The sequence below is a fragment of the Pteropus medius genome, unplaced genomic scaffold, assembly GCF_902729225.1.
Source record: "Pteropus medius unplaced genomic scaffold, Ma_sr-lr_union100, whole genome shotgun sequence".
Lineage (NCBI taxonomy): Eukaryota > Metazoa > Chordata > Mammalia > Chiroptera > Pteropodidae > Pteropus > Pteropus medius.
Window position 1 is genome coordinate 5,309,721 of NW_024349798.1, and position 15,724 is coordinate 5,325,444.

General features: G+C 42.5%; 2 protein-coding genes across 10 annotated transcripts in view; one reads left to right on the plus strand and one right to left on the minus strand.

The window, feature by feature from the left end:
• The window catches only part of ZNF597 (zinc finger protein 597), a 63,679-nt gene that overhangs the window by 4,832 nt on the left and 43,123 nt on the right, over positions 1-15,724 (minus strand). The gene's annotated exons all lie outside the window — the stretch shown is intronic.
• LOC120620318 (zinc finger protein 75A-like) lies at positions 365-8,777 on the plus strand. 9 transcript variants are annotated; one of them, XM_039885156.1, is made up of 8 exons: positions 365-502; positions 2,009-2,113; positions 3,000-3,097; positions 3,702-3,897; positions 4,824-4,915; positions 5,199-5,325; positions 7,003-7,113; positions 7,294-8,777. In XM_039885156.1, the coding sequence occupies exons 4-8, from the start codon at positions 3,801-3,803 to the stop codon at positions 7,887-7,889; spliced, it is 1,023 nt and encodes a 340-aa protein (XP_039741090.1). In that variant the 5' UTR covers positions 365-502; positions 2,009-2,113; positions 3,000-3,097; positions 3,702-3,800; the 3' UTR covers positions 7,890-8,777. The 9 variants fall into 9 exon arrangements, with proteins under 9 accessions (XP_039741090.1, XP_039741086.1, XP_039741089.1 ...); XM_039885155.1 differs by lacking the exon at positions 365-502 and adding an exon at positions 538-679; XM_039885158.1 differs by lacking the exon at positions 365-502 and adding an exon at positions 1,527-1,753.

The window sequence follows — 15,724 nt, forward strand, 5'->3', positions numbered from 1 at the left end:
TCTAGCCACAAACTTTTCCTTCTTTCTCAAACATGCGAAGTCATCTCACAACTGAGACTCTTGAGTGTGTGTGCCCTCTGCCTGGATTGCTCTCCTCTCAGCATAACCAACTCCTCTGTCTCGCGTCTCAGCTCAGATATCTTCTCTGAGACGACTTGGCCCACCACCGTTCTCCCTCAGGCCATTCTCTATAAGGGCACTTGGCTCATTCCTCCAGAGCTTTCCATATAAACGGCTCTAACGCCTCATAGAGCAAAACCGCAAGAGGGCGACAGCCACGGGCCAAGCCCTCGTGCAGGCCATTCTAGGCCATTGGGCGTCTAGACTCGATGGTGTTAACGGTGCTGCCGGGCTAAACCCGTACGGAAACAGCTTCCACCCAGAGGTCTTGAGCTGTGGTCCTTGCGGACTCCGCGGACCTACGCGGAGCCGGCCAGGAAGTGCTGTACTTCCGCTTCCGTCGGAGCGCGGACTTCTGACTGCGGCGTAGCAACGGCCGCAGGTGGGTGAGAGCGATTGACAGACCTGTGCTTGTGTGGCATCTGCACCTCCGCCCTCTTGGCCCTTTTCTGAAATTCGCTGGGTGTAGAGTTACGCCCTTTAAGTGTCAGCCCGCTGGTCGGTGCCTTGTATTTGAGCCCGAGGAAGGAGCAGTTTTCATGAAGCCCAGATGTTCCAGGTAACCAAAAAGCGGCTCCCCTTCGGCGTCTACTGTGCAGCGCCTGAGAGCCGCTGTCTGCTGCAGGGCCGTTGGAGGCGAGGCGGCCATTATTTTCGAGGCCAGCCGTCAGGTTCCGGAGACCACTTTTCCGCTCTTTGTACAGATAGCACCTGGCCTGTACAGATACCCTGGGCGAGAGTCCGCTCGAATACCGCTCGCTTGAACAGTGCTTACGGGTGCCTGTCTGCTGTCCAGTAACGTCCACCTGTCGCCTCCGCTGGGGTTTCCTTCGCGGGCTGATGTAACCTCCGGAGAACCGGCAGCTCAGTGCCAGAGAGATTAGCTTCTGCTGATGCAAAAGCATGGGACGCGTTCCCGTGCTGCCTGAGCCGGGGTGCGCAGCAATGAATCAGCCATTAGTGAATACCGTGGCATCCCGGACAGAATCTCGGTGCGGGTTCCCCTGCATCACTTCAGGGAAAGTGAGGCGTATAAGGCTCTCCTCAGCCTCGCTTGGAAATCTTGTAGACCCTCAAAGAAATGTAAAGTCAGCAAAAGGGTTACCTTAATTTTCTCAGCAACTGCCATCCTCTCCTTTTCTGCGACTGGATATTTGGATAAACATTTTGTGAAGAAAGGTCGACTGTAATTTTTCCTAGGTCAAGTAAACAAATATAAAAATATAGGTATAATTTTTCTGCATAGCGCCCTTTATACGTCTTGTGAAGAAGTACCAAAGAAGAACTTTGATCATCTAATTACTTAATTGGGGGATGCTTTCTGAGAAGAAAGGGCTGCTTTTTTTCCCTAATGTTTTTTCTCCTGTTCTGGTCTCACTGTCTCAGTTCTCCTGCCAGTATTCAAACAAGGAATGGAGACTCTCTAATGTTCCATCAAGTGAAGGCTTCCATCTTCTCAAGAATTCTCTTGGGTCTTAGAAGTTGTATCTTCTTACTAAAGGCGAAGACTAGGGTGATGTCAAAATGTAAGAGAAACTCAAAATGCTCTCCTAATCGTCTTTTGACATGCAGAAGATAGGATAGAAAGCACATAAATGAAATTTTTGGATAATCCTCAAACTCTCTACAGCCAGTGGGTGTCAATTTTCTTACCCACCAATCTTTTGTGAAACTTTTTTTTATTAAGGCGGACTCATCCATTGGCATTTATTTTCAGTCAGCTGTGCTGTAGTTAATGTTAAGAAAAGGAGAGAAAGGATCTCACAATTGCTTTTTAAAGAGATGAGAAAGTGGAATGTTTTCTGTTCATTTTTCATTCATAGAAAATAGTAAAGTAAGTTTATGTGACTTTCTTACTTACTGACATGCACTTTTTTTCTGCCCTCAGTACCTTAAGAAGAAAATCCTTTTTGTTCCAGACCATACTGAGTCTCAATGGTGGTCCTAGTTGCGTGTCCACAGGAACAGATTGTTGCAGAGCAGAATGATAACGGTAGGTCTGAAGGTGGCCAAGTATTTATTTGAACCATGAGGTCAGGGTTTTCTGGGAGACCAAGGGGTCTATGATATAGAGTTCTAGTCACAGTAAGAAATGTACCACACGAGCTGACAGTCACAGTCTCAAGAGTCTTGCTAGCACTTCTGAAGCTTCCACCATTACGAAGTAGGTGGATGGACCCTGTGAGGCTATTGGCTAACTTCAATAATTACACTGTCAGTGGCTGAGACTAGATGTCTACTGACAAGAGCATATCTTAGAATTGCTGGTGCTTGAGCCGTTCCTGACCATACTGCCTGGGTATGCCCAGACCCAGTTAAAGAAACACCATCTGTAGAGGAGGCTGTGGCCCTGGTAGACCACTTGTAGAGTGAATCTGGTCAAATAAGGAATGGGGTGGGAAGAAAGATTCCTGTTATAAACAATGAAATAGGATAAAGATAGATATATATTGGGGTTGGAGGCAGTTAATTGAGAAATAAGGTAAAATAGGTTAATGATCTGTTGTTCATTAAAGCTATCTAAGGCAGGACCTGAAACCACAGATCCGAAGCAATAGTTATTCCAAAGTTTAGGTGATTCTGGCAGAGGTTTTCCTGGCCTTAGAGAAAAGGTTGCTTTTTGGCCTCTTTGGAACCCGAGTGTATGTATTGAAGGTAATATGCCTAATCTGGCTTGGCCTAGGAGATGGGTCTTAGTTTTTAGAAACAAATAAAGAGCAACAAGGAGTTGGAGAGAGAGGGGCAGATTCATTTAAGTGAGAACATGTAGAAACCAAAGGAGAGGATAGTAAAAAGAGAAACCAGACAGCATGGGAAGATTGCAGAGGAAGAAAGAGGAGAAAGAAAAAAGAGAAACAAAGATTTGGAAATCCCAACAGGTGGCTGAGAGAAGAAAGATGCTGAGAGATAGTGTCCTTCATACCATAGACAAGAGTCTCCACTGCCCACCCTCAGTGGTTGGTCCTTGGCTCTTCTGGTGAGTAAGAATCAGGGTATGCCATTGGGCATGTGGCAGCACATCACCTGGCTTCATGCCTGTGAAGAATACAGGGCATATGTTTGGTGCTGAGATCATTTGGAGGGAGGTTGAAGCCAAACTCTACTCTCCTTTTCTTTTCCATTTCATCATCATTCTCTGAAAACCATTCCTGGCCCTTGGGAAAATGTGGTTGTCAAGAGAGTGTTTTTTAGTCAATTTCTTAATTTTTTGAGAAAAATAGAGGAAACCACTGCTGCAGGGATCTAAGTGAAAGGAGAAAGGCTGTCAAGGCAGCGTGAGAGCAAGTGGCCTATGCAGCCCTACTCGTGGTCTGAGCTGGGGTCTGTGTAGAGGCGTGGGGGCCACTGTATTGGAGGGCTGGTAGTAGCAACACTTTTTTTTTCCTTTTACCCTAAATGTTCTAGATTTTATGGATAGTTCTTTATGGAAAATTGGTGGCCCAATATCTTTAAGTCTTTCTGTCATTTCCTTTAGTGTCTCACACTTCCCACAATCTGGGCTCTATAATTTTTTTTCATCTACCACCAACCCCCAAAACTAAAGTAAGTTCTTTGGTAACAAGGATGGAAATTATTTCTAGGTTGCAGCCCATGAGCTGGGAAAGGAAGCAGTGCTCTTGGGAGAAACAGCAGAGGCCCGAGGCTTCAAGCTGAAGCCAGCAGAGCCCCAACCAGTGGGCATGTCCCAGGATGAAGAATTTTGGAATACATACCAGGGTGTACAAGAACAGCTGAGCAGAAAAACTCATAAAGAGACTGAGCCTGTGTTTGAGAGGGGTAAGGAGCTTCATCGTAATTTCTTTCTGCTGAGACCTGTGACCATAGTTTGTTCAGACAGAACATTGTATGCTTTTTCTGGAGGCCCAGCTTTGTGGATCTGCAAATACAGCCATGTTAGCAATTATGATACGCCTGCCCCCCTGAAAGTAATGTTAGAATAGACCAGCTATGGGTGAAAGTAGGGGTTGGCCTAAGGTACAGAAATACTCAAACCACAGTGCCATGGTAATTACATTATGAAATCTTCCTTAGAAAAGTGAGAAGAGTGAGGGACCTCATCCTTATAAAATATGGAAGGAATTGGGGTCAGAAATTTGCTGTCAGTGGCAGAATGTGAACACAATTGGCAGACTGTGAACAGAGTCTATACAGCAGGAAAAAAATAACAAATGATAAAAAACAACATCTACTGTATACTGGAGTCCTGAGTACTTTCTTTTTTTTTTTTTTGAGTCAAAAGGAAAGTTTATTAGAAAAGGGATAACACTCCACAGAGTATGGTCTCCTCTCAGAGGCAGAGAGTGAGAGACAGAGTAAAGGCAGAGGCACAGTGGGAATAGAGACGAGGACAGTGAGAGACAATAAAGGCACTGAGAAGAGGCTAAGAGAAGCTAGGAAAGATAATGAGAAGGGGCTGAGTACTTTATTTTTAAAACATTTGTTTTACCTCACTCAGAACAATTTATGTCATGAGAGGATAATAAAAAGGGTTTTTTAAAATTTTACTCATGAAAGCTGGGAAAGCCATTGTAAGGCTGGTAGATACTTGGTTTTTATTAATAGTGAAAAGGCCACTTCCTGGCACCACACACCTTTGTAAAGGTTTCTCGTGTCTAAGTATCAGGATCTTCTATATTTTTGAAATGAGCTCAGGATGTTTACAGAAGGAGGAGAAATTTCCTATGGCTCTTTTCCACCTACAGCCGGGCCTGCTCACCAGATCCTAGCCTTTCCTGAGCAGACAAACACCAAAGACTGGACAATGGCACCTGAGCTCATCTTGCCTGAGTCTCAGGTGAGCTGAGCTTTCGAGCTGTTTAGCGCTGCCTTTCCCTGCTGCCCATGAACCACACTGCCCAGCAGGTGCTCAGAGGCATGTTAGCCCAGAGATTCTCCCTGGGGTACTGGACACCTCCCAGGCTGTTTGCTTACCTCCTTTCTTTCTCCTTTCTCACTTTTTCAAAAATCATGTGCTGTTCATTCCTTCAGTGCCTGGCCTACCATGCAGGTCATAGGTCAGATGGTAGGGCTGCATCTGGAGTGGCAAGTGCTGAGCTAAAGCCCATTCTCTTTTTTAGAGCTTATTGGCATTTGAAGAAGTGGCTGTGTATTTTTCCCAGGAAGAATGGGAGTTACTGGATCCCAGTCAGAGGGCCCTCTACAATGATGTAATGCAGGAAAACTATGAGACTGTCATCTCTCTAGGTAAAGATTCTCCCCTTGCCTTTACTTAAAAGTTATCAGTCATGTTCTTGTCTTACTTGGAATGCACCCAGTGTCTGTTTTCGTAGCTGTTTGGTTCACAACTAGAATGGTGCAGGCTGGGGTAAGGTCAATGCAGATCACTTGAGAGCTTTTTCCAAGTACACATTTCTTATTCTACATAGAATTCTTGATCTCTTTTCTCTCTTCCCCGCCAAACTTCCTGTTTTCATATGCTTCTTGTCTCATAAAGGGTACCTCCATTCACTTATGTGCAAGAAAAATACACCATCCTTTACTCTGATTTGGCCATGATACCCCAGTACTAATGCATTACTAGTCCTCTTGACTTCATCTTCAATGGCCCGAGTCCAGCTATTTATTACCTCTTGCCCTCTTAGCCTCATAGTCTAAGCCAGTGGCATCTCAAAACAAATCCACCTCAGTTTTTTCCTAACTGGTGCCTCTTACCACCACTCTAGACCTTACACAGTCTGTTTATCATGCAGCAGCCACAGTCTTTTAAAACCTGATCAGATAGTGACATTTGTCTAATTTAAAACCTTATGATGACATCTCATCACATTCAGAATAAAATCCAAACTTCTCCTTACCAAAGACCTTCCAAGACATGGCCTCTCTTTACCTACCTACCCTCATCTCCTGCCACTTGTGCCCTCGTTCAGCCCTTCTCATCTACACTGGTCTTGCTGTTTCTTCAACTTGCTATGCACATTTCTACCTTCCCCTTCTCTCTACCTGGCAAATTTTTCTGCCACATGTCAAAACTCTTTACCTTTAGGTCTACTCAAATATCACTTCCTCAAAGCTGCCTTCCATATACCTTTTTCTCACACAGCTTCACAGAAGCAGAGTCTTAAATTCTCTCTTATCTTGCTCTAGTTTTTTTAAAAAACATCACTTCTGCGATTTTATTTGTTTATTGATGTTTGATTGTCTCACTGTCCCAGTAGAAGATAAGTTCTGTGAGATCAGGGGACTTTGGCTTGTTCTTCACTGTATGCCTAGTTCACAGAGAGTGCCTGGCATGCCGTAGCCACTCAGTACATATTTGTTGAAAGACTGAATGCTGAATACTTCCCATACATACTTGGCAGTTTGTATTTAGGAAAAGTCCACTAAGTGATTCTGGTCTGTTTCATCCAAAAGGATGTAAACCAGTGAGCTATAGGAGTGGTAGAAATTCTTACAAGCCTAGTGTCTGGTTCTCTGGTGATAAATAAAAAGTTGCTGTAATTATGATAGGAATCACTTGTGTATATGATACCCAACCCACTGACCATTGGCTCTGCTAGACATGGTCTTATTCAGAGTGAGTCCTAAAGATTTAATAGGACCAACCTATATTCCATGCAGCCTCTAGAGTTTGGTTCCACCTTGATCAAATATGGGGTATTCTTGGTGGCTGAAGAGAGAGAACATGCACATGGTTCGCATGCCCTCTGTCCTTTACATCAATCAAGCTAGGCTTATTTCTCATTCTCCACTTTGCATCTCCACTTACAAATGCAGTATAGCGTGAACCTGATGCATCATTTATCATTTAACTATTTGTGGTAACAAACTGTAAAAGTGTTCTTTGTTTTTACTGAAATAGGCTAGAATTAGTGAATCATTGTTAAGTTGCCTGTCTTTGACCTGAGTTTTTTCATTTCACAGCTATATTTGTGCTTCCCAAACCTAAAGTGATCTCCTGTCTAGAGCAAGGGGAAGAGCCATGCGTTCAAGGATCCCCGAATTTCAAGGACAGTCCTGGAGCACTGTCTATGGGTAAATACTCCATGGGAGGAGGAGAAATGTGCCTTGATAGGAACCTTTTTAAGGGCTTAACATTTTAAGATTCTATTTATCTATATTTTAAAAATCAGTGATCTTTGAATTTTTCTCTCCATTCCTGTGATTTTCTTGCTCTGCCACACAGTTGGTTGATTTTTATGTTTATTCCAACAGGGCTAAAGCTGAAAAATGACACTGAAAATCATCAGTCGATATGCCTTTCTGGTTTAGAAATTCAAGCACCAGGAGACTTAATATCAAAAACAGCCAGAGTGAATGTTCTCCAGAAAACAACAGGCAAAGAGAATTATGTTGAAGTGCACAAGATGGGGAAATGGCACCAAGATTTGCCAATGAATAAAAGAGAGAAACTTGTAACCTGGAGACAAGAGCTGCTGAAACTTGTGGATCGTCACAAGAAAGAACGTGCAGGAGAGAAGCCTTTTAAATGCCAGGAATGTGGGAAAAGCTTCCGAGTTAGCTCTGACCTCATAAAGCACCAAAGGATTCACACTGAAGAGAAACCATATAAATGTCCACAGTGTGATAAGAGGTTTAGATGGAGTTCAGATCTTAATAAGCATTTAACAACACACCAAGGAATAAAACCATATAAATGCTCATGGTGTGAGAAAAGCTTTGGTCAGACTTCAAATCTTCATACACATCAAAGAACTCACACTGGAGAAAAGCCCTTTACATGTTATGAATGTGGAAAAAAATTCAGTCAGAACTCCCACCTTATTAAACACCAGAAAACCCACCTGTAGATAATGCAGGATAAACTTAAGCAGGGAGTCAAACCTTAGACACCAGAAACTCAGCTTGTGAAAGGAGGCTTATCCAGTGTCCTCAATCTGAACAAATTCACCAAGTGGAGTTTGACCCTAAAGTTGATGAAAAAATACAAAATTATGAAGCATGAAGAATTTTCATCAGTGGAAAATTTGGAGATAGAAACATCATGTATCGCAGAAAGGAATCAAGGTAGATTCTGCAGGGGATGCACTAAAGTTTTACTACAATTTTTATTTAAAACCTTCAGGGAAGTCCTTAGCAAGAGAGATATTCTAAGACCATTCTAAATAATGGAAAAACTATTTTGGAATTGTACCTGGCCAAATAGCCAATTTGGCTTCAAATAACAAATGCAGCCATGAATCAATCAGTCTTCTATAGTCACAGAGGTAAATATTGTTGATCTTGCATTGATTTCGTCACCTCCTGTTAAATACATGATAAAACCATTTGTAGCATGTTCTTTCATTACAAAAATAATAATATATTTCATACCATTGTCTTCAAGTTAGGCTTAGCAACATCAGTAGTCTCTTGGGGGCAGAAATGAATTCAGATGTAAAGTTTTCCAAGAACCAAATTGAATTTTCTTTCATTCTCTTGTCCTTGGACATCATGTGAGTTCCATCTTGAACTTTTTAGCAGCTTCACCTCTTGAATCATATTAGCACAGTTTTTACTATGATGAAACCATATTTACTTCACCACTAAGGAATCTAGATAACTAATAATGTACTATCTTATACCTCTCGTTGGTGATGTTTGAAAAAGGGAAGACATTTCTAATGAAATCATATGGAAGCGAGTTGGAAGTTTTAGCCACGGAATATATATTGGATATAAAGATGACTTTACCGCAATAAGTTTCCTCTGTTTCCTTTCCTTACAATGTCAATAGGATAAAACAGCTATAAAAATTAGTACTTTCCTGAGCGCCCCCCCCCACAAATTAATGAGAGTTTAGGATCAACTCATGTTTTTTTTGTTTTGTTCTTTGCTTATTAATTTGGGTTTTGTTATTTGCCGTTATTAAGAACATGGAGAGAGTTGTGTTTCAGAATTGGAGCTTGTGCTACAGGCAGGATTCTGTGGTTCACTGGGCATGGTGACCTTAAAATTCAGTCAACTAGAAACCAAGTTTCCAAAAAATAAAGGTTTTGGAACAGATGCCGAATGGTGGGCAAAATTCGACAAATCCACATCTATGTTGGTTGTTTTACACTGTAAACTGTAAAGCTGGCAGGATCTACCAGTGACTGTTTTCTTCAGTATACCATTTAGGTGACAAGTTTGATAGACTGCTGAAAATTTCTATAGGCTGTGGATTTTCTAATAACTCACTTTATTTACAACAGTGACTCATGTATTCCTGTCAGAGCTTTTAGGTAGTATCAGAAAAGGAGTTAAATGATCTCTTCTAAATCTCTTATTTTATAAACAAGGAAGTTAAGTCTCAAAGAGATACAGAGACTTTTTCAAGACCCCATATCTAGTGGGTCTGTTGGCTGTGACTTAGCTTCATTAGACAGGCCTGAAGTCAGGCTTAGCAGGACTGATTTGTGTGTTATTCCTACAGAGCCAGCCTGGATGACATCGTATTGTATCTATAGCCTATGAAACATTCCTGCTTTTTGACTAGTTATTGAAACACTCTTAAGTCTCCGTTTTCTCTGTGAAATGGAGAAAACACCTCAGAGTTGATCTGAGAATCACAGGGATTCATAAAAGAAAAGTACCAGCTTAGCCACAAGTAGATACTCAAAGTGTATTTCTTTCCCTTTTCCATACCCCCAGATAATGTGGAAAGGACTGACTACCTTAAAGGAGCAGATGGCATTTGTGGCTCTTGCAGGTCCTTTGAGGAGCTCAGCACTGGTGGTGGTTATGCTGACTTGATTTTGTCCAGTGCTTTATAAGTCACCTAGGCAGTTGGTCTGGCTTTCTCAGTGGTGTCTTATTTTCTTGCTCAAAATAAGCTATACCAAATATTATTTCTTAATCAGGGCCAGCTCTGAATCTCTAGTCTGCATAGCTCTTAACCAACACCCTCAGCCTTAGAACCCTGGGACTCTTGTCTTCCCTCCCAAGATATGTGCAGTTTTCTTGCTGGCCCTACATTCATTTAATGAGAGCCTATTATGTGCCCAGGCACTGTTCTAGACTGAGGATGTAGTAATGAACAAAAGAAAAAATGCATACCATCAAGGAGCTTGTATTCTAGTGAACAGTAAAAAGAATAGTTATGCTTTTCTACTCCTTGCAGTTAGGGTCATGAGATCATTTTGCTCATTGGGTAGTGAGTAGAACCTCAATTCTTGGCTGAAGCATTTATTTGTTGGTGCAAGACTCTCTAGTGCTGTCTTTTCCTTCCTCGATCATGGAGGCATATACAGAGGAAGGAACCATGAGATCAAACCAGTCTGCAATGCTGAGTTCCCACATAGCGGGACAGCTGTTCTGGAGAGTCCCCCGATTTATAATGGACTTCGCGGGAACAAGATATAAACTTTTGTGTTTAACCACTGAGGTACTGGTGCTGTGTGTTTCTGCAGCATAACCTGGCCATTTTCAAAAAGTGCAAGGTTTTGGTGGCCACAGTCATCTTCTTAGTCTCCATGGGCTAAGTCCTTGTCACCTGAGGCTATATTGGCAAAGCTAGCCAAGGATATGTAAAGCCACAGAGAAGCAAAGGCTTTGGAACCTGAAATTCCCATGTCATAGTAGTAGACTACTTTTTAGGACAGTCACCTAAATCTAGCCTAAGAACAGCTACTTCCCTTATCCTCTTATAATTACACCCATACTCTACTCTCTCATCTACAACCTGAGGAACAAAAACCTTAAGGGTGCACTGAAGAAGTTTCCAGGTGGCTGAGAAGACAGTCACTAGGGCTACTGAGAAGCACTACTCCGCCGTTGCCACTAGGGCTACTGAGAAGCACTACTCCGCCGTTGCCTCTTTTCATAGTGAGACTCTGTAACTCATGTCAATGTAGCCATCTAGGTATACCCTGCCCTCTGAATAGTGAGGCAGCAAGATAACCTTAGAAAGGTCATGACACTAGGAGTCAAGACACTGAGCATTTTGTTATACTAGCTGTGGTAGTCAGTGGACCTAACAGTCCGTTTCACCATCTGTAAAATGAATATAATAGCCAGCAGGAACTTTGTAACAATCAAAATAGATGATGTATGTGGGTATCTTTAGAGAAACTGCTCAGTGTTACACTTAATCAAAGACGGAATATGTTACCTAAGGAGGTATATTATCTATTTCACATCCCAGCTCCCTCCATTTATATCTCGATGGAGTACTATGCCTTCAGTGTGCAACCAGAGTCTTCATAAATGATGAATGGATGAAGGGGGACCAGAACAAAGTTAGAAGACCACAAAGAAACTTCCAGGGTTCTTTCTGTCATGCACACCCCAATCCATTAGCTTTGAAAATCCAACTGGAATAATTCAATCCAGAATACCATGCAGCATGAGAAAATCAGGAAGGCATTTGAATGTCCATCAAAGGGGAAATGATTGAAGATTGAATATGTTATAGTACATTCCTAAATGCAGTAGTTAAAAAAAGAAAAAGATGAGGTCAATATATTGAAACAAAAAATTGAAAGTAAAGTAAATGGGCAAAAATACAGACTGAATTCCAGAAAGATCTACACAATAATCTTTATGTCCTCTGGAGAGGGAGTGGTGTTTGGGAGATAAGAGACTTCATTGTTGGGTGAGAATGTTTTACAGTACCTATGCAGTATTTTTAAGTAAAAAGGAGATAAAATGGGTTAGAAGCAAGTTTCAGTCCTACTTCTGTCAGTCACTTAAACTTTGTCCCAGTTTCCTTGTCTGGAGGATGAAATAGTAATATTGAGTTCATAAGATTCAATATTATTAGGCTTGGGAATGTGGTAGCTGGGAGTGTCAGTCCTGATGCCCTTCAGGGATCCCAGATGTTCATTTACCAGGTGTGGACTCTCTTGAAAGGCTCTGGGCCTCTTGCCCTTTTGGTTTATGACAGAGGTCCTCAATTCTCAGGCGGGGCCGTGGACCAGTACTGGTCCATGGCCTGTTAGGAACGGGGTGTACAGCAGGATGTGAGTGGCTGGTGAGAAAGCGAAGCTTATCTGTATTTGTAGTCGCTCCCCAGCACTAGCATCAGCGCCTCAGCTCCACCTTAGATCATCAGGCATTAGATTCTCATAGGAGCATGGGTTCCTGGTGCCAAAAAGTTGGGGACCGCTGGTTTACAATAATAAAACAGTCGTTCACTGAGGTCTATTGTGTCCTTGTGAGCCCTTGTGCTGGGTGGTGGGAACACGAAGATAGCTCAAGCATTCCTCTGGCCCTCAGCTCCCAAACTGGTGGAGTAGATAAACCCACCAGACACACATTCTGGTATTAGGTGGAATAAGATAAGGCATCCTGAGACAGACTTACAGACAGGGCTGAGGAGTTCAAAGCATTGGGAGGCCTCCAGAAGGTGCTGGTGGTGTTACCGGTCCTCGTCCCATGGGTTTCTTGCCTTCTTCAATGGTGTGCTCCTTGAGAACATAAAAATTTTCCTTATTTCTACATTTCTAATGCCTAGAGTCAGGTGTACCCTTCCTATTCTTGTTAAGATGGGTGGAGACAGGCAGCCCTTCGTATTCAGTGTCTACCTGAAAGAATGAACCAGGCTTTGAATCTTAGGAAGGAAATGTTGAGTGGGCAAAGGCACTAAGAATAGAAAGCACAGAGCCTGTTCCAGGACCTGGGACCAGTACACCTGTGCTGGATTGTAGACTGTGTATAGGATAGTGGGCAATGAGGCTGGAGAGAGGGGTTGAGCCTTGAATGCCAGGGAGAGCCTTGCAAGTTGGGACACCTTGGCTTATTTCAGAAGCAGTAGGAAGTCTTGAAGGCTTTTGAGCAGAGCAGTTATACAGTTGGATTAGATTTGCAGAAAGTCAAGGCAGCCAGCTCTGTTCTATAGGAAGACCAGGTGGACAGATGGAAGATTCTTATACCAACTCAGTCTAATGATATGTCCCTAGAGGAGTTCTCAACCATGGGCCATTTTGCCCCTTAAAGACCTTTGACAATGTGTGGAGTCAATTTTGTCACCACTGGGGGATGCTACTGACATCTAGTAGGTGGAAGCCAGGGATTCAGCTAAACATCTTGCAATGCACAGGATACCACTAGTGGCCCTCACAACAAAGACCTGTCAAGCCCAAAATGTCAATAGTGCCAAGGTTCAGAAATCCTGCCCTAGAGTGTCAGTAATGGAAATGGACTGAAGACAGCGTCAGAAAAATTTCAGCCAGAGGCCACTCTTAGTCTCCTTTGGTATTTATAATGCTTAAGTGCTTGACACCCAGTCAGTTAATCAGGTCTCATGAGCCCAGTCTTCCTCGTATTTTTTCACCCATTCAATCATTTGCCAAATATTTATTTAGCGCCAAGCATTATTCCAGGTGCTGTGATTCAGCAATGAACAAATCAAATTCCATGCTGTCCAAGAACCTTACATATTTCAGGGGATGGCAGACATTAATCCTATAAATATATGTCACAACAAAACTGCCCTGATGGTATTGTTACCAAATTTAAGGTGTTCGCCGTTTGAAGGTTCTACTCAGGAATGATATGTGGTTGTTGTTAGGTATTTTTATCTACTTGTAGCAAGTATAGGAGACAGGATTTACATCTAAAGCTCTGTCTCCCTGAAGGGAGGTTTAGCTATTGCTAATGTACACTATTTGGTTGATCACCCTATTTGGTTGATTTCTTCTTTGCAATTGGCTACACATATAAGGTTGAGTTTCTGTCAAGGTGATCCTCTTACAGCTACATCTGCAAAATACTGTGCTACATTTGAACATTTATCAAGAATAGCATTTAGGGGGTGGCTCCATAGTATAGTGGTTAGTGCGTCTGCTTTACACACAGAAGATCCTGGGTTTGCACCTCAGGTGGAGCCATGGACCATACCCTGGGTGAGCCAGACCCCCCGAAAGCGCCAGGGGCACCAGGCCCTGAGTGCACACTACAAGCGTGTGGGAGGTGACATCCTGCCTTCAGAGATCCAATTCTTAAGGAGAAATGGCAACATCCATAGGTCAGGGTGGAGGGAAATTAAAGAAGTGGGGGGAGGAAGAATAGCATTTAATACGAACCACCCAGACCTTAGGACCTTTGTCCTATGTAACAAATCCTCTTTGAGATTTTTCACTGCTCATTCTTGAGGGAATAGAGACGAGGGTCATACTTTTGTAACTGCTTTCTGCTGAACATGGTCAGAATATGTCTTTGAGTTAGAGGACTGAAAATTTCTGGCTGCCTGATTTATGAAAGTCTTGGTGTTCCCTAGGTTCTGGGATTCCTAAAAACAGGAGTGCATAATCAGACTTATTGGACGTAACTTGTCTTTTGAAGAGTAGCTTGAGGTCAGGTTTACAGGAGTACTGTAGATCTGGTTCCTTGTTCTTGCTGGGTGGTATGGCTGGCTTCACTCCAGAGTGATGTATCCAGGAAGGTATATCTTATAGTTTTAAGAGAAGAACTGAGTTGTTACTAACACCTAATGAGGACCTCTCTGTATTGGGTTTAGATGATCTTGTGGGGATCCTGATTTCCAGGTTTTTAAATATTCCCAGTTCCCTGGATTATATATGTTAGCTTAGTATCTTTTGGTGTGGATAAAATCACATTAGATTTCAGTTTTGAGTTACCTTTCCTAATTGGGTAATATGCTTCTATAAATGGGTCCAGACATTCTAAAATTTGGGAGGAGCCCAGAAAGGGTCTACCATACATAAGTTCTAAAGGACTAAATTTCAGCATTCCTGTAGGTGCTGTCATGATCCAGGTCAGGGCAGTTGGTAGTAATTTAAGTCAGGTCTTATGGGGGCTTTTTTGGCACAGTTTGGCCTGGGTATTTTCTAGCTTTTGATTACATCATTCTGTTTTTTCTCAGGACTATGGTCTCCATGAAGAATGTAAGACCCACCTAATTTGGAGAGCCATTCTACTCTCTTTATTAGAGCTGCTGTGAAAGCCGACCCATTGTCACTTTGAAAGGTCCTGGGGAGTCCAAACCTAGGTATTATTTCCTTAAGCAGTGCTTTTACAACTTCTTTGCTCCTTTCAGTTTGCCATGGGATTGCTTCAGTCCATCCAGTAAAGGTATCTACTAACACTAATAAATATTTGAATCCTCTGGGAGCAGGGGCATTACTGTAGTCTACCTGCTAATTTTTTCCAAGCAACCTTTCCTGGGCCTGGTAGCAGAGTTCTGGTATATGCATTATTCTTTGTGTGCTGTACACAGCTAGCCATGACATTGTTAATGACTCCTCTGATACCCAGGGTCACTCTTACCCGATCTAACCATTCACAGGGTGCTTCCTTTCCATAGTATATGGAATCACGGGCTTCTTTTACTATTTTCCAAGCTCGCCTGTGAGGAACAAATATCTTTTTGTGTTCATTTATCTCTGTGGGTATAGGTGCCTGGTCTTCTAGGACCTGATTGAATAGGTAAAGGATATGACAGCTGTTTTGATCCTATCTGACATGTCAGAGACTAAAAGAATTTCTTTGTGTCCAGCTTTCCCAACACCCCTTTGTGTACTGTCTTAAGCATTCTTTCAATCTTTCTTAACATATATAAATGCTCCACTGCAGCTTGGAAAACACCCTTGATCAACTAGGTTTGTCTTTCTTAAAATAGGAGTTCCTCAACCTATTGCCCCTCAGAATTTTCTGGAGAGCATTGCTAAATTGTTCTTCAGTTTATTCTGATGTGTGACCAAGA

What these genes read in the sequence shown, in the direction of transcription:
- LOC120620318 (XM_039885152.1), top strand. An exon ending in TGAGCCTGTGTTTGAGAGGG is followed by an intron (nt 3,898 to 4,823) that starts GTAAGGAGCTTC and finishes TTCCACCTACAG; the next exon opens with CCGGGCCTGCTCACCAGATC. An exon ending in TGAGACTGTCATCTCTCTAG is followed by an intron (nt 5,326 to 7,002) that starts GTAAAGATTCTC and finishes TTCATTTCACAG; the next exon opens with CTATATTTGTGCTTCCCAAA.